Source organism: Myxocyprinus asiaticus, chromosome 3, assembly GCF_019703515.2.
Source record: "Myxocyprinus asiaticus isolate MX2 ecotype Aquarium Trade chromosome 3, UBuf_Myxa_2, whole genome shotgun sequence".
Taxonomy (NCBI): domain Eukaryota; kingdom Metazoa; phylum Chordata; class Actinopteri; order Cypriniformes; family Catostomidae; genus Myxocyprinus; species Myxocyprinus asiaticus.
The window spans coordinates 11,480,913-11,501,525 of record NC_059346.1 but is presented as its reverse complement, the minus strand read 5'-3'; the positions used below and the strand labels follow the sequence as shown (position 1 = coordinate 11,501,525).

The following is a 20,613-nucleotide window of genomic DNA, read 5'->3' as shown; positions in this document are numbered from 1 at the left end:
GAGAACAATTTTAATCTTTGTTTTGCCCCCTCACCCTCCTCCCCCTCAGGGCATGAAGTCCACTATTGTGATTATGAATATCAACCTTTCACCTAGTATTATTCTGCTGATTAATTCAAATATTCTTTTTCTTTCCCCCTTTCATTTTCCTCCCCTGTTCCCTCTGTCTTTTGGTTGTTTGGCCAGTGTGGGGTTATGGTTTCCTGTGTGTGACAGTGATATCTCTGTGTTCACTGGTCGGGGCAAGTGTGGTTCCCTTCATGAGGAAAACCTTTTATAAGCGGTTGCTGCTGTACTTCATAGCCCTGGCCATTGGTACTCTGTACTCCAACGCCCTCTTTCAACTAATCCCAGAGGTAGAGTGGACACGTGGGTGGAAAAGGGTTCAAATACGTGTGCCACACAGCTAGACTAAAAACATTTCAGATTCGACTCCTAGAGTTCAAAATTTCATAAATACATTTCAGTCAAATTTTTAAGATTTACGCATTTCAGTTGGATGACAAATTTCCATCAAACTAAATTGAGTAATCTTTAACAAAATGTACATATTATCAGTTATATTATCATAATGTGAATTATTTAATAAACTTAAATACTTCACATTAATGCTTGATTTGTAATGTAGTTTTTTTTTATTATTTGTTTTTTTTTTATAAAGATTACTCTATTTAATGAAAATGTGTCACACTATTGAAATGCGTAAATCTTAAAAATAGACTGAAATATCTAGAGTTTCTAGGTGTTGAGAGGATCTGGATATGTTGAGTCTAGATATTTTCTGTTGTTGTACAAAAAACCAAAGTTCACAGCCTTAGTGTTTCTCCCTAAGCTTGAAGGCAAGAAAATGTATTTGACGGAATTTGACGGAATTGTAAGTGCTCTCGATAACATCCATACAGTAGGGATTGGCAGGACTACTTGAGTACTCAGAAGTGACCGCAATGATCGATCATGAGAACGGTGACCGAAGATGATAATGTGTGACTTGACTTTTTAATAAATTCAAAATTCTCTGACAAATATACACAAACGTGTCAAAGTGAGGCCTTATTTTTAATTTTGAGATTAATTATATGTCATGATTTTCAGCGGTACCTTTCGGTTTGAAGCATCACAGCAACAAGCTCCAACACAGCGCACCGTGACTTTCTCTCCGTAGCTGAGACAGTGCTCAAAACTCTGGAGAAGCGTGCACACACCAGACAAGTTCTCGTTTAAAACTGCTAGATGGAGTGCAGCTGAATGTAACAGAATGCAGGGTCCTCAAAACTGTTTTTAACTTGATACAGCGTATTAAAAACGTGGTGGTTATGGCGTCTCTGGCCAAGCTAACCACGGTTTGAAAATACACTGTTCAGCCAGCCACGACGAAAACAGTGGTGCGCACTTAAGATAATTATGGTAACCTGAAGGAAGATCATAGAGATGTGTTTTCTGAGCATACTTTCATTAAGTTGGACAGAGAGTCTTCGCATGACAAAATATGAGGCAATATATTTTGATTATGCCTTTTTTTTTTTTTTTTTTTGCACACTTTGTAACTGACTACGTTATAACAGCCTATAATGATGAATATTCAAGACACTGGGACAACAATAAGACACAATGCAGCAGCCAAAGTCATCGAATTGACATGTATAAACAGTACTGTGCAAAAGTCTTAGGCACATAAGATGTTTCACAAAAGCATTTGTCTTAAGATGGCTATTTATATCTTCAGCTTTAGTGTGTCAATAGGAAATATAAATGTTAGACTCGCAAACATTACTTTTGCAAATAGAAAAGATTAGAATATAAGAACAGGGAGCCCTGCAACAGATGTCATGGCCCCCACAAAGCCCCCCACTGAACATTGTGTCAGTCTGAGATTACATAAAGAGACAGAAGCAATTGAGACAGCCTAAATAGATAGAAGAACTGTGGCGAATTCTCCAAAAAGCTTGGAACATTCTGTCTGCCAACAACCAAGAAAAACTGTGTCCAGGTGTACCTAGGAGAATTGGTGCTGTTTCAAAGGTGGTCACACTGAATATTGATTTAGTATTTTTATGTTTACTGGACTTTGTATGACATTAAGTGATAAATGAAAACTATTTATGGCGTTATTTTTGAAGACATCCTCACTATGCAACATTATTCACAAGTGCCTAAAACATTTGCACAGTACTGTATATCACTATGAGTACTCGAGTAGACAAAATGACCAAAATGCCCATATCTACAATACAATGCTGTGAATCGCAACAGACAAACATTCATTCCTCCGTTTGTATTTACAACATTTCTGTTTACCTGAATGCACTTAGAATGGAGGTCTATTTGGAAGACATTGCACCAGGGTAATATACCCTATTGTCAGTTCTTGCCCCATGGACTTCCATTGAAAGTGACTTTATGTAAATTCAATTCTTGCTTGTGTTTACAAACTGAGGAACAAGTCAAAATTATTTTCTCTGATAATTGACCACATGCTACAGATATTTTTGAAAGAGAGTAACTTGTATTCATTTTATTTTATAGAAGAATTGATTCAAACATTGATCTTCCATTTTGTTGTTCTCATCTTAAATCTTTAATTATTAAATTACAATAATGCCCATATCAGATTTTTAGGCCTAGGTTGTATGGTACCTCTTTTGATGGACTGAAACAATCACTTTATATATAAATTTCAGTAATCTCTTTGTGAAAAGTTCAAATCAATACATCTTAAATAAATTAATGGCCCAGTCTAGTAATTTGAAAAAGGCGAAGTCAGATGACTTAAAAAGCCACTCTTCCAAGCTAAGGGGGGAAGCCTTGAGGCAATAGTGAACTTTTAGTGAACTAGTGAATGTCTAATCCAGAATCAATCCCACATTAACTTTTCTATACCCCTTTTGATCAATTCTAAGTGTGGCACAGATGAAATTATTACTGCCACAACAGTATTCTTAATTGATAATGTCATTGTTGATTGAAAGAGTAATGCTTTACAGACAGATCAAATATTCCTGCAGGGTCTTGGAGAGTGGGTGTGGGATTTTATTGGATTGTATCCATACTAAGCACATATACATGATGTACTACACATAGTCTGTCCTACATATTATGTTTTTTAAATACATCCCACATGACTTATTTTCTAAATGTATAATTTTTATTTTAAATTATAAAAATGTTCACTCAATTTGGATGCATGCAGGAGTTTGATTTCCTAAAATGACCCTGTTTTTCTGTATGTAGGCGTTTGGATTTGATCCCATGGAGGATTATTATGTGTCCAAGTCTGCTGTTGTGTTTGGAGGATTCTACCTGTTCTTCTTTACAGAGAAAATCCTGAAGATGGTCTTGAAACCAAAGGACAGGGTGAGGTTTCTAATAATGGCTTGTACTACCAGTAAACCATAAAACTACATCTTTGTTGTTTTAGCAAACATTGTTTTATCTGACATTGTCATTGTGACATGTCCTTCCCAGTGACATGATTTGAGAAGTATTTAGTTCATAGCACAAGCAGGATGTTCTTTTTAGAACAGTAGCTTTGCAAATTTAAACTTCTAAGGTTTGCATTGGTATGTGAGTACAATATGTACATGTCTGCTTTTACACGACAGACAAATCTTGGGGCTGCAGCACTTTACATGTTTCCCATATTCTGTTGCAGGCTTTGAAAGACGACATTCTCCATTTGGGTGTTAAAAAAGGAAACCCAACAGCGTAATACTTTATGATTACATTTAGGGGTTTTATTGTTGTCCTTCATGGTCAGGACGGAATAACTTTTGTATATGAAAATTATCAGCGAACTTTCACACACACACACAAACGGCAGTTAGCGTCATTAAACTGTTTTCTTACGGGTTTAATTGTGTTGTAAAACAGCTCCCTCTTGTGGAGAATTTGCTTGACATACTTTTATCTGTCTTTTTTCACTGTTGCTGTTGCTTTTTCCTTATTTCCTCTTTAATGTTTTTCTGTTAGGAAGGCCATGGCCACAGTCACATCCCTGCAGAGCACTATGCCAACTCTAATGGTGACTTGGAGGATGGCATGATGGAAAAGCTGCAGAATGGAGAGGCTGGAGGACCGGCCTTACCCAGAGCAGAAGGAGACGCTAGAGGGGTCGGAGAAGATGACAAAATGCTAAGCACAGGACCTACAGTACAGGTGAGGAAAAACAGCACATATCAAATTCTTATTTACTCCATTGCATTTCTAATAAGTTGCATTCCTAATTGCATTCCACTACCACCTGCACCACATCAGTGCATCCTGTGTTGTAAGACCTGTGGCTTGTCCGCTTCTCCATAAATGTTATATTACCCTCTTGTGGTCTTCAAACGCTATTACGCCAGACTACATGAAACAAAGCCAACTGAGTGAGTTGGAAAGCATCCAGATTAGGCTTCTAATTTAAATGTTGGCTAATGTTAATATATCGATGCCTCACAGATATATATATTTATAAAATAACGATTTCGATAAAAGCATCTGCCAAATTACTAAATGTAAATGTAATGTAACATTATGGAAGTTAGATGCATTGTGAATGTTGTTTCATGATGTCTTTGAAAAGTACTATTGTTCTTAAATGCTTTGGCATTTAAGATCATTTTTCCACACAAAGAAACCCACATGCTGCACTGCTAATTGTACAAATCCAATCTTGCTTCAGTATTACTCTTCATTCTCATATTTACACGTCCACCTTCTTCTTGTATTTGTGTACCTGATGCAGGACTCTCAGAGTTCAGGTGGTGCTGGAACAGGTGGATGCTATTGGCTGAAGGGCCGGGCATACTCTGATATCGGTACTCTGGCATGGATGATTACTCTGAGCGATGGTCTCCATAATTTCATAGATGGCCTGGCTATCGGGGCCTCCTTTACTGCCTCTGTGTTTCAGGGCATCAGTACGTCAGTGGCAATTCTGTGTGAGGAGTTTCCACATGAGTTGGGTGAGTCTTACTGCCTCTTTAATGCTTCGTTGAATGAGAGGCTTTCTGAGTGTTAGTAAATTTTGCAAACTTGGTGTAAATTTAAATACTAACTAGTTCAAGCCTTTCCCTTGTAAAAAATTAGGACACCATATTTAATTTTCTGTGAACGCAAACAACACTGTGGTCCCAAGTCATGTAAAATTTTCACAACCCATTTTTGTCCTCTGGAAATTTGTGGAAAGCTGTATTTTCAATGTTTTGTCAACTAAACAATCAACACACTGTTTCAACTGGATGATATTTGAATTAATGTTGGCCTACTTATGTGCCTTGTTTTTGTTTGTGTCAAATTAAATATGACATCTACTCTGACTAAGAACTATTGCAAATAATTAATTTTAGTAGTTATATTCCTGTAAATGATTTTCAATCAAAATTTTCAAACAGTATAACATTTATCCTGCAAAATTTGCAAGACTTGATCTTGGTTTGGCTTGTTTGGTTAAGCATTGAAGATCCTATCCACTAACAATGAAAAATGGCAACAAAGGAATGTGTTAAGTGTATGCCATGTCAATGTTCTGCTGCATCTGTGTGTCCAGGTGATTTTGTAATCCTGCTAAATGCTGGCATGAGCATCCAGCAGGCTCTGTTCTTTAACTTCCTGTCGGCGTGCTGCTGCTATCTGGGCATGAGCTTTGGCATCCTGGCTGGAAACCGCTTCTCTCCTAACTGGATCTTTGCTCTAGCTGGGGGCATGTTTCTCTATATAGCACTGGCTGATATGGTAAGAGACTTGGTGTTGATTAGTTGCTGGTTTTAAACAAGCTGGTATTTGAAAGGCTGTGGAAATGGAATGGATGGATGGTGGGTTAGTAAATCTGTAGGTACAGAAGATAGGTATTTGTAGGTATAGAGTAGGTCGGTAGTTTGAATGACTAGTCGCTAGTCAGTGTTAAGAATAATAATGTATTATTAGGCTCTGTTATGTTCACGTTGTCCCGATCAGATGTCTTTTAGAATGATATACGGATGCTAAGTGCAGCACTTCAGCATGGTGTCTGACAGATATTCAACAAATAAATAAGCTAATTAACTATAATATCTTATTACACAAAACTATCAAAGTAAGAAAAGTAAGAAATAAGAAAGACTCCAATACGAAACCGCTTATGCACATCCTTGACACGCTTTAAAGGGGTCATGACTTACTCTTTTTTTTTTTTTTTACTATTATTATCTTCCCTGAGGTACACTGATAATGTTAGTAAAGTTTTTTTTGCACCAGTCATAATTTAGAAATATATGAAAATGTTTCACCCTGTCTCTGGCCCACTGTCTGAAATGCTCAGTTTTGGCCTAAGCACCTTCTTAAAACTTCAACGTAAGTGCCCGCTGTTATGATTGGCTAACATCGGGCAGCCCTTTGAATACAGCCATATTTGAAGCTCAGTCGGAAGAGAACGAACAAGCTTCACAACAATATTAAACGATCGGGTCCAATAGTGTTTTTAACTGCCCCATTTTTCTATAACAGTTCCTTTGCAAAGCTTGAATTGTATTATGACTGGTTCACAAACAATCCATGCTGAAATGAGCTGAAAAAAACGCACATACATAGTCCAAAGCAGGATGAACAAGGCGCACACACACATACTGTCAGTATCATCGTGCACTGAGGCGCACATCGCCAGAAACTGTCAAAGACGTCCATCTAGTGCATGTTTACCTACACCAATAATTAAAAATAGTGCAGATGGGCATGAGAATGCATCGAGGACGTGTTTGTGCTCAAAACAAAAAGATACAGCAGCTGAATGAAACTGAATGGGGTGTCCAAGTTGTAACTTAACACCGCGTCTTTTTAAAAGTAGTGCGAGAACAGTCAAAGATGTCTGTGTAGTGCATGTTTATGTACAAAAATGATTAAAAACTGTCCAGGTCCACGATACGATCTTATATTGATTCTGTTAGCCAGCGATCCGATGTTTGGCGATACCTCAAAGTCTGTGGGATACGAATGTGGTGTGATACAGTTCAGGGGCCTGCGATCGATATTGCGATATTATGTGCCTATTTTACACAATCAATTACTTTTTATCTCACAAATGCAACCTAAATGTCATTTGAATATTTTACTAAGCACTCTGAAAAGTGTAAATACAGTATACACATTGGGACATCCACAACAAAATAAGGTACTTCAGTTGTTGAAAAAAATAAATAAAACAGAACAATAAATAATATAAAAAATAGTCACATACATGTGATCATCAATTATTTGATGACAGCTCATTGCCTAGAGGAATGAGGTAAACACTTCAGTGACAATTTGTCATCTGTACAATTTTCAAGCAAGTCTTTCAATCCAAAATACTTACCCACGACAGGAGGGTGGCTACTACTTCCAGTAGCCTACTTTCATGGCTACTACTTCCACAGTTGTATTGAAAAATTCTGTTACAGTTACAGATAAATGTTAGTAAGGGGGTTGATGTGAAGATGGGAAAAGTCTTGTAATTGATGCTGGTGCAGGGCAGGTGTTTTCTCTTTCCCTGGTCAGCGCTGTTCAGAATATCGCGGCTCTTTGGCTGTTTGATAAGGTTGAATTGCTCCATAGCGCTTTAAAATAGAAAATTCTCAAGTAGAATTCAAATGCGCCACGATGTCGAGGGAAGCCGATTTAATCACGCAGGATGCTGCAGCCCTGTTGACACGCATGCACGGATAGACAACAGTGCAACTTCAGGCTTCGATCACTCCACGCACATTCGTGTCCCACATGAGAATCATACAGTTGTTAGCGTTTATAAAGCGAGATGAATATCATAAGGTTGCTGCATCGCCTGACGGAAATGCGTACCAACGTGGCTGGCATTAGAGTGTCAAAATAAACGTGTGTCTTAAAAAATATATATACATTGATGTTTACGCATTGCAGTGATGACATTGCATCATTGGTTATTTAATCGATGCATCGATCCAGATCAATGAATTTTTACACCCCTACTGGTGATGTAGAGAACAAGGCATTTTTGCAGCTTGGTTTCAATAAATTCTTTATTACATTGTGGATTAAGTTTTGAGTTCTGAAATTTACAGTATGTTTTTATAGTAGTATGACCTCTTATATGTCAAAATATCAAGGAAAATTGCTGACTTTTATTCACTGTAAAGCACAGCATCTCAATTATTTTGAGAATTGTGTCTCCCATTAAAACCACCACCACTATAAATATTGAGGTTAGTAGTCGACCCCACTAATCGACTAGTCGTGTAGTTGACCACCCTGGCACATCCCTAAAATAAATGCATGTATACAACTATAATAACATTGGTTAATACATATAAAGAGCTTTTCATTTCTGCTTTCCAAAAAACGAATCACAAACCAATGTGCCAATGGCCAGTTTTAGTTGTGCAATAATCATGAAAACATAGTGAAATTGCATTACCCATATGCTTATCCTTAAAGTGATGCTATCGCATGTCCATGCATCTCATCACTCTTAATTTTTTCCGTGTCTGCAGTTCCCAGAGATGAACGAGGTCAGTCGTGAGGAAGAGGAGGCAGGAGGAAGTGGCTCTCTTCTCACTTTCGCCATCCAAAACGCAGGGCTGCTCACGGGGTTCGCCATCATGCTTTTACTCACCATCTACTCAGGACAGATACAGCTTGGATAGCAGTGGACCTAAATCAGAACTCCAAACCTAAAGGACTAACTCAGTACCTGGACTACAACCTGAGACTTCCTGGGCTTAACGTCAAACCTCCAGACTTAAATATGAACCAGCTGTGCTGGCTTGTAATTGCCCAGCTGGACTAGGCCAAGATATAATGTAAATGGACATGTTATGGGTTTAGTTTGGGCTCAGATTGAAGCCTGGACATACAGTAATTTTGACCGAACCCTTAACAAACTGACCCAAGTCACAACTGACCTGTCAACGTTTTTTAGATTCATCCAAAACCCAGAACATGTGGATGGAACCTCTACCATTCGTCTTGACAGCCTTTTCTCAAAAGGAGATTTAGGACACAATTGTATCCCTGTAAACTATGAATTCCACCACCCCATTGTATACATCTTGGCATTTGTGATGATTTATAATTTTCTCATTTCTTTCCTCTCCGTTAAATCAAAAATCCTCTTTCTTTTAGAGACAAGCTTTCTGCATATTCTATATTTTCATATTTCCAAAAACCTGACTCATTTTACTGCAATAAAAAAAAGGGGAAAACTTTCCCATAGCCTTGAGGCTAGATTTTTATAGACTATACAATCTAAACAAAGTTACCAGTAGATGGCACTCATTCAAAAATTGGCCCCTTTTACTTCCATTGTAAGGGTCTCACTGTAACCTTGATTTTTGCTTTTGTTAAAGAAAGTAATTGTTTGTGGTAATCAACATTATGCCACAAATGCTGTCGATTGAGCTTAACTTCTATTGTACTCGGTATATTCCTTTAAGGTCTTAGTTTATTTACAAAGAAGTATTTGCTCACAAATGTATTATCCCTGTATTCATTATTTGCCATGCACTATTTAAAAAATTGCCTCAAAACCAAACATCGAGAGCTTGAAACAAACAAAAGATTACTATAAGTCGTAAATTTTTTGTTATTGTTGATTGTGTATTTGTCTAGTTTTTTTTACCTCTTCATCAAAGGAGATACCAATGTCAGACCAAATCAGTGGCGTTCCTCTAGAAAGATCTGTTCTACTTCCTTGCAATCTTTTTTTAAACCAAACTCGTACTGCTCTTCTCATTTTTATTTCTACACTGTAACCTTGCATATTAAAGGGATAGTTCACCCAAAAATGAAAATACTCATCATTTACTATCCTTCATGTCATCCCAAATGTGTATGACTATCTTTCTTCTGCAGAATACAAACGAAGATTTTTAGAAGAATATCTCAGCTCTCTTGGTCCTTACAATGCAAGTGAATGGTGACCAGACATTTGAAACTCCAAAATTCACATAAAGGCAGCATAAAAGTAATCCATAAAACTCCAGGGGTTAAATCCATATTTTCAGAAGCGATATGATAGGTGTGGGTGAGAAATAGATCAATATTAAAGTCCTTTTTCTCCACTTTCACTTTCACATTCTTTCACATTTGTAAAATGAACGTGGAGGTTTATGGTAAAAAAGGACTCAAATATTGATTTGTTTCTTACCCACACTTTTCATATCACTTCTGAAGATATGGATTTAACCACTGGAGTCTTATGGATTACTTTTATGCTGCCTTTATGTGATTTTTGGAGCTTCAAAGGTCTGGCCACCATTCACTTGCATTGTAAGGACCAAAAGCACTGACATGTTCTTCTAAAAATCTTCGTTTGTGTTCTGCAGAAGAAAGACAGTCATACACATATGGGATGGCATGAAGGTGAGTAAATGATGAGAGAATTTTCATTTTTGAGTGAACTATCCCTTTAATTGATAAACAGACAACCAAAATGGATGGGTGGATGGATTTCGGAGTGCATCATTCTGCCAAACCCACTTCAGTTAGTCATCAGTGCCCTCATTATCTAATTTACATAATGGTTACTTTGGATTATCATACATTTTTCAAGATTTTATCTTTTTTTTTATATAGATCTGTTCGTATTGTAAGAAATAATTTGGAAATGCAAGCAAAATGTGTTCAAAAAAATGGTAGCGTAGTAATGTTACAGTAATACCATATATAATTCCTTATAACTGATCCTTTGATAAAACCCTTTCCTCTACATAAAGCACATAGTGTAGTACACTAAAAAGAGATCTTTGCTAATTCAGCATCTAGTCTGATAGGTCACTTGAATATATTGGCTGTCAAGATGGCTTGAATTTTAGAAGTCAATTAGGAATATTGTTATACATATGGTCTATAGATGTTAGTTTTCTATGCATCAGAATACAATTTCAGCAAGTAGGGGAAAACTTTGACATTATTTATAAAGTGATAATATTAAACATGACCATGTGTTCAATATTTAACCAGATTCAATCCAATTAGATCTAACCAGATTCAGTCTTTTATCCACCTTTTATGGAATTCCATACATAATCTTCCATTATACTTCCATTGCTTATTATTCAGGCTGGTGGAGTAATAATGTTAGCTGCTATTGCACTACTAGACTTTTAATGCTGAAAAGTTTATCCGTTGAAACTGTGACATCCCAGTATGCTGTAGAGAGAATAGCCACTAGGTCATCTTGTTCATTATATGGAAAGTAATTATAGCTCTATATAGACTGAACGTTTGTATCTAAAATACTTGCACATTTGGTTAACAGATTTGAGTGCAACTTTTTTCAGAGCAGTATTTGTGTATCTATCAAAAAGATTTTCTGAACTGTCCCTTTGTCTGTTACTACTGCATAGTAGTTACATTCAGTTTCAGTCATTATTTCAATTAGAGTCTAATTTCTGTGCATTGACACACGTCCTCTGAAGAGAGTTTATGCCTTAAATAAAGGACGTAGTCTCTACATCTTAATTTAATGGTTAAAACTTTTATGTTTTTGTACCTCATTTAAAATATATATATATATATATATATATATATATATATATATATATATATATATATATTTAAAGACATTATATTTTTCACATTATATATGTGTCTTGTCATAAAAAAAAAAAAAATATTTAAATGATGAGGAAAGCTGTTTTAAATGTTTTGCTGTAAAAGAGTGTGAGTAAATCAATGATTATCTCATTTTTGTTGGAAGGTGAAAGCCAGTGTACCTGGTTATGATGAAGGCATTATGTTAATTACTGTAAACATCTCAAGTGTTGTGTGATTATATGAATTACCCGTGCAACATGAAAACTGATTGCTGGTAACTTTTGTTCTTTTTTTAAATATTAAGCCATACATTTTCCATTCATATTTTGTGCAATGAAAAAACATGATTCCATCTGATAAAAAAAAAAAAAAAAGAAAGATGTTTCTTCTCATTCATTTGTATGGTCATGGTTTCTCAGTTTTCATAATATTAGCGGTAATAATGATTTTAAAATGTAGTATTCAACTTTGTGGATTGGCATTGATCGCGCGGGGGGGGGGGGGGGGGTCACGGCCCCTAACCATATCCTCCACAGTTTTAGCAATATGCGTCGAGTTAATATGCGTTATTAATACAAACTGTATATCCTTTCTTATATGCTAAAATGAGAACTTTCCTGACCCATGACTTATAAAAAAAAAAATCCATCATTTATATGTTAAAAATACATTTAATTTTAATTAATTCTTTATCTTATTTATGTATACATTTTGGATGGTTTATACATTATGGTTTTTTATTTTTTTTTTTTTTAATAATTTTTATTTATTTTATTTTATTTTTTTCCTTCACCTGTACTTGTCTTTATGATTGTATTCATACATTGTTTGATCTTAATGAACATTTATATAGAAAAAATCCACAGTTTTACCACCATTTGTGGACTTTTCAGACGGTCCCTTACCACACCCTCCACAGTATTAGCACGTTTTAGCACAATGTGTGGCCTTTTCAGACGGTCCCTTACCCACCGAAGTCAAATTTTCCAACTTATATCAATGTTAAAATGGCGATCTGGAACGATTTTACCGTGACGCCATCTGACCAGCTTAAATACGGGACAAATTTATTCAATACGGGACGCATCGATCGTATTTTACAGGACGGGTGGCAACCCTAATTGCGATGTTGAGGCTGACTTGCCTATAGGCAGCAGTGTAGTCTAGGGCACACGCAGGCATACACCGTATGCCCAACTATCTTTCCTAGGAGTGTGCGTATGCCCACCGAAAATAAGTGATGTTACGTATGGCCGCCAGAACAACAAGTAGGCTTTTGACCTGGAACTTTCAATCTACTACCGCCATGCCACAGCACCGCTGAGTGAATAGTGCTTTTTTTATTAAGTGTACAGAAACTCTCTAAACGCGCACAGAGCATCGTGAAGCGGGAGCGCAACTGATTGCACTGGCAAGACAGACAGTCAGATGCGATTGAATATTTGCTAACCAATCATATTTTCCGTTTCAGTAAGGGGCGGGACATTTACAGCGTCTAATGCTGATGCACAAGCATCCATGGAGTAACCATAATATGCGCTGTAAATTAATTTCCCTGCTAAACGTATATATATATATTTAAATGTAACTTAAGCAATTACACTTTGTGTGAAAATACTAGTTTTTGATTCTCTTCACAGATGCTGGACAACTGTGTCCCGTAATTATTACATCAAATGTCTTCTTTTTTATTTTTTATTTTTTTTAATTTTTTTTTTTTGCCTTTTACTACTGTCCGTGGGGCCCTTTTCTCGTGATATCAAATAATTAAAATGTATATTTTTAAGTAGGAAAACAATTTCACTATACACAAAAATTCATAGTATGCCCACCTCTTCAGACACTACTACACCACTGCCTATAAGGGACAAAAAAGATCTTAGAACTGACTTTTATTTTAAGGCCATCAGTAATGTCTTAATTTCCTTTCAAATGCATGTAGAAACATTTATGTTTAAAGGCTTTAATCTCACACCAACTCTGTTCATATGCAAATGTGAGACTGTTTAGTCTCACAATAGATTTACAGACCGCTCAGGTCTTAAAAGGTCACTGGTCTCGAAACAGTTGTTTCACCTTGTGTATTTACATCAGAGTTCAGTCATTTACAACTGGACTTCATTTGAAGACTCGTTCATTAACTGAAGGATTGTGTATTTTTACCCACAACAGTGAGGGTATGTTTTTTTTTTTTTTCAATGAATCATGGTTTCAAGATATTCAGTTGACATGATGATATGAATCATGATTCAGAGGGAGTTGACTGATGCGAATCACAATTGCTCAGCGAGTGTGAACATCCATCCGATTTTCGAGTAAACTATTAATAGTCCGAATTTACTTTCTACAAACGTGAGCTGTTTGCGTTTTTTTATTTATTTATTTAAAAAAAAAAAAAAAAAAAAATATATATATATATATATATATATATATATATATATATATATATATATATAGCTAAAATAAAAAAAGTGTTCGGTTTTATTTTATAATATTAAATAAATACATTGTAATAAAAATTATAATTTTATTTATTTGTTTATTTATTTACGATAAGGACTTTAATTGTGAAGCTTTGTTTTCTTTTCTCGCTCACCCAACTGTTGTGCTTGTATGTGTGTGTCCCAAGTCCGAAAGTTGCGCGAGGACAAGTTTAAAAGTTTACAGCTCTATTACACTTGCACCTTCAATGATAATCCTTATCACAGAGATCATTAGGAGAAATGTCTGATATACATATATTCTGTGCCAGGAGTTTCATTTATTGCCCCTGGCTGGCAAGCTGCAGCGAGTCCTTAACTGTTAAATAGTTACGAGAGAGAGAGAGAGAGAGAGAGAGAGAGAGACCTTTGTTACAATGTCATGACTGTGAACCGCACGTTTGCCTTATCCTGTTGTTGCATACCACGCCAGAAGTTGCTATTAAAAACATCTCGGGTTGCAACCAGAAACAATGTTGTGCAAATCTAAGGACAAAATCCCACTCTTTATTTTCATAGCGCTGTTGCTTCAGCTGTTATCCAGGACTGCTGGTAAGTTTTTAAGTAATCAGTAGTCAAATGTTGTATATCTTATTTGGCATTGAAGAAACCCTCTGTACTCTGTATAGATGTGTGTGTGTATGCCTGATATTATTAACTGCAATGTTTATTCATTAATATTCTTTATGAATATAATGTCATAAATTGCAGCAATATGTGTTCTTTCTCCTCGTCTCAGCGCAGTCATGTGCCAGGAGCTGCGGTGAGAAATTTGACAAATGCTCCTGTCATGCAACATGTGAATCTCTGAAGGAATGCTGCGCAGATTATAAACAGTTTTGCCTTGACATTGAACCACACTCCGGATCTTTACTGGGAGGAACTGACTTTAAAATTCTTAACGTCACATTTGAGCAGAACATTAACCTCACTTGTAGGTAAGACACAAACCTGTTAACATTCCCTGAAGCATATAGAAGAATATTGATCTCTGTGTGATTTATTTAGCGGTATTTATTACTAAAATTATAATCACAAATTTTTTGAGGTTGCCTTTGCCATTTTTTTCTTAAAGGGATAGTTCACTCAAAAATGAAAATGTTTAGAAGATTTTTAGAAGGATATCTCTTCTCTGTAGGTCCATATAATGCAAGTGAATGGGTAACAAAATTATGAAGCATAAAGTCCGCATAAAAGCTATCCATATGTCTCCAGTGGTTTAATCCATGTTTTCAGAAGTGATATGATAGGTATGGGTGATAAACAGATCAATATTGAAGTCTTTTTATATTTTATTACTATTATTATTATTACTATAAATATACGCTTTCACTTTCACATTTTTGTTTTGTTTTAGGCGATTCACATTCTTCGTGCATATTGCCACCTACTGGGGAGGGAGGAGAATTTATAGCAAAAAAGGACTTAAATATTGATCTGTTTTTCACCCACACCTATTAAATTGCTTTTGAAGCAGAGGTGGGAAAAATATCGGAATATCTGTATATCGTGATATTTTTCCTTGTGATATTGTATCGATAATTGCAGGCCAAGTATCAATATTATAATTGAAATTTTTTCACATTATGGTGATGGGAAACATTATTTCTCTTTGCCAAATCAATCTAGGAAATCAACATCAGTCCCTTAGAAGGTTAGCCAGGTTCCTCTCGAGTTTTTATTTTTCACCACTAAATAATATTGAAAGGAGTTTTTTTCCTTGCTACAGTCACCTCAGCTTGTTCACAGGGGGCTTTTCTATCAAATTATATGTGTATTGTGACATGCCTATCTATGTGTCTGTCTATCTATCTATCTATCTATCTATCTATCTATCCTTCTATCCTTCTATTGTTCTGTTTATTGTTGGACTGTAAAACCTTCAAACATCAAGCTGTTAACGCTAGGCTTTTTCATGCCAACATCAAAGTTTGTCTTGACAAACTTTACTAATCTAGTTGTTATTATTATTATAACTATTACTAGTACTATTACTGCAGTGAATATTACATTATTATACAATCCAAATATATTTCTGTTATTTGTATGTTTGTTTGTTGTTTTCATGGTCCATTCAAATCAAGCTTTTATTTTGGTGGAAAGCTGAATGAATGTCCATATTATTTGATAACTACCCAATTAAAGTTACTAAGTATGAACAGCATGCTAAAATGCAAGGTTCTACTACATAGTCCTTAATTGTTCTGGTATTAATGGATTTTAACTGAAAGTTGGATCCAAAGCATTACAGGCAGTTGATTCTTGCATTTTTATTACATCTGCAAGGACACCGAGTTTATTGAGTTCAAAATATTTATTTGGTTCAACAGTGACCTTGAGATAAAAAAGAAATTGCTAAGGAAAAAAAAGTCTTTAAAATGTAATCAGTTCCGCAGATATAGTACAGTGCTGAACAGATGTTTCTGTCACAGGTTCAAGTCAGAGATTTTGACCGAGGGCTATGTGGATGTGAACGGCGAGGGTCACTGTATCTCTCCTATGCTGTATGAGTCGGGCTGGATCCCTTTTGATGTCACTACAGATGGAGTCAACTATGACAGAGCAGGGAGATGGCTCACAGGTGAGCTTCAGATATAGAACTATATAACGAAGGACCTGGTTCATGCAGCAGCTTTGTCTAGCGTCTTTTTTTTTTTTTTCACACTTCAAGGACTTTTCCAGTTTAAGTCAACATAAAAACACATTTCTTAAAACACATGCCGTAAGGCCCAGGTATACTTCATTTTTGAGCGTTCTGGATCGGCTCGCACCTAGTCGACCATGTTGCCTTTGTGAGTATATTCTTCTGACCATGAGCGAATACGAATACGTTTGACGATGCGCGACCACGTCCGCAAGTCGAGAAAATCTGTCCGGTCAGGCCGTACGGTCTGGATTGTGATGAAATTTACATCACGCATACTGTGTGCGGAGCGATCCGCAATGCGGATGCGCTAAGTATACTTTGGCCTTTAGTGTGTATGATTCATCTGTGCATGTTATTCCGAAATTATCTATTTTCTAATCTGTCATCATAAATGTATTTACTGCTCAGCATCTGAAACAGCTTTTTTATTTTTTACTAACACCACTAAGTGCTCTTTTTTTTTTTTAAACCCCTCCCCTCCACCCTCTGGTCATGTTCCAATCAGTTCCAGATAAACACAATTAAGTCCCGCCCAACACTTTTTGAAAATCCTGTTTCACAAAAATGTCACATTACGGAAGTTAAATGGGATACGAACTCCTTTCATCTTGACTTAATGCTCTTTAGACAGCATCTATTACATGCTGTTGATTGCCATAGAAAAATATTTCTACTCATCTCTCAGTTTGTAGAAACAAGCAAAAATTGCAAGTACAACTATACTGATTGATCCATTATACTGGGATAAATCTTAAAATACTGTTTTGAAGGTGTAGCCTCATGGCTTTGCGTGCCAACATAAGACTTGTGTGACTATAGTTATAATTATAAAGTGATACCTAATTTTTTTAACTCATGTCATGACTATTTAAAGCCAGAAAACCCATTAACTTTTGCATTATATATGCAAGAAAGTGACATAATGTTTACATAGAGAAAATATTCACCCACTGAAATTACGTCGGTAACGCATGATTAGAAGATCAGTTGTCAGTAACTTTACAGCTCGAATAACATACACATTTTTTTTACAAAACAATTTAATATAAGCAAAATATTAATAGCAAAAATACAAACTGAACATATCTACTTTTAATCCCTCCCGAATCCCTTCCCCCATAGACTTCTATTGTAATTGCATTACTTTAAACACTATATTCATTTGTTTTCCCAGACTAAAGAAAAAGTCAAAATTATTGTCTGTTGTTATCAACAGCATGCCACAGATGCTGTCCAAAGAGCTGAACTTGTTTTGAACCTGGAACATTCCTTTAATATTATTTAAAACTGCTGTCCTTGGCCGATATGAGGTAGTTATATGGTTTATTTCATAACATGCTGATTAGATATGGTAGTCAGACCTCCCAAAGCATGTTTGACGTATCTAACTTGAGTTCATGGTAATATTTTTGTCTTTAAATATAGCATGTTTCTTTTAGTAATATCATGTTGATTGATTCTTTGATTAATCAGTCCATCACAGTAAGCTGGGCCCTGCTTACAAGATAATTCTGGGCAACGACACACAGTGGCAGTACTATGGCACTCCTAACGTCAGCGGGGATTTATGGATGTTATGGAATTCATCTCTAATAAAAGCAGAGAGATTGAACATCGAGCTGTGGGGTTACAATGAGACTGGTGAGTAGACTTACAACTGAGTAAGTCAAAGTGATCTGTTAAAACGAATAACACATGGGTTGTTAGTAATTAAGGGTCTGTATTGAGCTCAAATTGCCCTGTTTCTTGTATGTAATTTAATAGGATATTTTCTAAGCTGGTAAAATGGCTAGTAAAAACATACTATTTTGGTTTGTTCTACTTGGTGTTTGAAAATAAGCAAAGAAAGGGCTGTCAAATTACACTAAAAGCTGTCAAATACTTTTTACACATTTGAACTGTGTAAGGTCGCCAATAATCCGCTAATAATGTACAACTGATCTGCTAAAATGGGTGTATAAAATATAGTGTATCTGAAAAAGGTATTATTTCCTCTAAAAAGATACTTTTTTTCTGCAATTGTGTTACAAGGTATAACCTGTTTTTGAAACAGCATAAATTCTTAATAGCCCAGAAATAACATGTGTGGTTTACATGTATTTTACATACTGTATATCATATCCATGTATACATAAAGTACTGTGCAAAAGTTTAGTGAGGATGTCTTCAAAAATAATGACATAAATAGTTTTCATTTATCACTTAATGTCATACAAAGTCCAGTAAACATAAAAAAGCTAAATCAATATTCGGTGTGACCACCTTTGCTTTTAAAACAGCCCCAATTCTCCTAGGTACACCTGGACACAGTTTTTCTTGGTTGTTGGTGGATAGGATGTTCCAAGCTTCTTGGAGAATTCGCCACAGTTCTTCTGTCTATTTAGGCTGTCTCAATTGCTTCTGTCTCTTTATGTAATCTCAGACTTACACGATGTTCAGTGGGGGGCTTTGTGGGGGCCATGACATCTGTTGCAGGGCTCCCTGTTCTTCTATTCTAATCTTTTCTATTTGCAAAAGTAATGTTTGCGAGTCTACCATTTATATTTCCTATTGACACACTAAAGCTGAAGATATAAATAACCATCTTAAGACAAATGCTTTTGTGAAACATCTTATGTGCCTAAGACTTTTGCACAGTACTATATATATATACTGTATCAGTATGGTAAAATTAGGAACCATTATATCACAATTTCTCATAGCCTGTCAAGAATGTGCCCGGGTCATATTTCACCCCAAAATTAAATGAATAAAAAAATGAAAATTATATTTTGCATAAGGAAAATGTATATTTTTGGACCATAGAGATGTCCCTGACATGTTTTGTTGGATTCACCCAATCCAATTTTGTTTTGTTGTTGTTGTTTTTTAATCATGGTGACTAAAATATTAATAGTACACACACTAATGTATAGAAAGTGCAAACAAGAGATACTGTATATAAACAATTATTATGATGATGATGATAACAGGAGAGGCATATTCTGATAACTGGAAGGGAGAGTGGAAGTATCTGTACACTGTGGGCAGAGATGTGCTCAACAATGGCATTTTCAGTTTCACCCCGAAGCCTGCAGAAAAGCCATATTCACTCTGGGACTTGGGTAGCATGCGGGTCAGCCCGAGCACCAAACCAGACGGAGCTTGGTAAGAATGCACATTGAAGTTATACAGTATACACTTGTTTTTGTTGTTTTGTTTTGTGTTTTTTGTTTTTTGCTTAGCTTGGCTTCAAAACAATCACATATAATCGGTTCTTTAAAGTAGCCAATATTTGCCTAGTTTACAGCTCTGCACACTCTGGGCAGATCATACATAGGTAAAATTCACATTTGTCTACAAAACATGTTTAAAGCATTTAAGTCTTTAGATCAAAAAGTTGTTAAAATAATTAAATATACAGTAAATTTAGTAAAGTGTGTCCAAACATATGACTGGTAGTGTAGCTGCATAATAGGGACACATTGTACAATGTGGCAATGTACATGATTAAATATTGGGATTCAAGTAGCAGTGTGAGCAACTGGTAAGATGTTGTTTTTATGTGCAGGGATGTGAATGCCATGTGGAGTGAAGCACATGCAGTGGCCTGGCATCTAGAGGAGGCGTTCCAAAAGGACTCAGAAAGCTGGGCCCAGTTTAAGTGTCTCATTTGGGATAAAGAGGAGAAAGCAATGCCCAGCTTCCAGACGGAGATCATTGATTGCCCCTGCACGCTGGCCCAGGCTCGCGCTGACACTGGAAGATTCCATGTATGCACAGATCTGCATTGTTCACTCGCTATTGGACACCACAGTTTACTCTGTGCTGCTAGTAGTGACATCATAGTTATTCAGGAATGTTGAATACCGGGCCTGGGTAGCTCAGCGAGTATTGACGCTGACTGCCACTCCTGGAGTCGCGAGTTCGAATCCAGGGTGTGCTTAGTGACTCCAGCCAGGTCTCCTAAGCAACCAAATTGGCCCGGTTGCTAGGGAGGGTAGA

General features: G+C 36.2%; 2 protein-coding genes across 3 annotated transcripts in view; both read left to right on the top strand.

Annotated features, from left to right (window-relative positions):
• Positions 1-9,780, top strand: part of LOC127425391 (metal cation symporter ZIP14) — a 44,518-nt gene extending 34,738 nt beyond the window's left edge. The window contains exons 4-9 of one of the 2 annotated variants that reach the window (XM_051671351.1): positions 187-356; positions 3,229-3,351; positions 3,967-4,152; positions 4,724-4,943; positions 5,528-5,712; positions 8,457-9,780. In XM_051671351.1, coding sequence (XP_051527311.1) covers positions 187-356; positions 3,229-3,351; positions 3,967-4,152; positions 4,724-4,943; positions 5,528-5,712; positions 8,457-8,609 — 1,037 coding nt within the window. In that variant the 3' untranslated portion in view covers positions 8,610-9,780. The remainder of the gene's footprint in view (positions 1-186; positions 357-3,228; positions 3,352-3,966; positions 4,153-4,723; positions 4,944-5,527; positions 5,713-8,456) is intronic. The other variant, XM_051671362.1, reaches the window with a different exon arrangement.
• Positions 9,781-14,145: 4,365 nt separating this feature from the next.
• Positions 14,146-20,613, top strand: part of susd2 (sushi domain containing 2) — a 37,799-nt gene continuing 31,331 nt past the window's right edge. The window contains exons 1-6 of the mRNA XM_051671208.1: positions 14,146-14,534; positions 14,722-14,920; positions 16,415-16,563; positions 18,103-18,270; positions 19,602-19,776; positions 20,180-20,381. Of these exons, the coding sequence (XP_051527168.1) occupies positions 14,456-14,534; positions 14,722-14,920; positions 16,415-16,563; positions 18,103-18,270; positions 19,602-19,776; positions 20,180-20,381 (972 nt within the window). The 5' untranslated portion in view covers positions 14,146-14,455. The remainder of the gene's footprint in view (positions 14,535-14,721; positions 14,921-16,414; positions 16,564-18,102; positions 18,271-19,601; positions 19,777-20,179; positions 20,382-20,613) is intronic.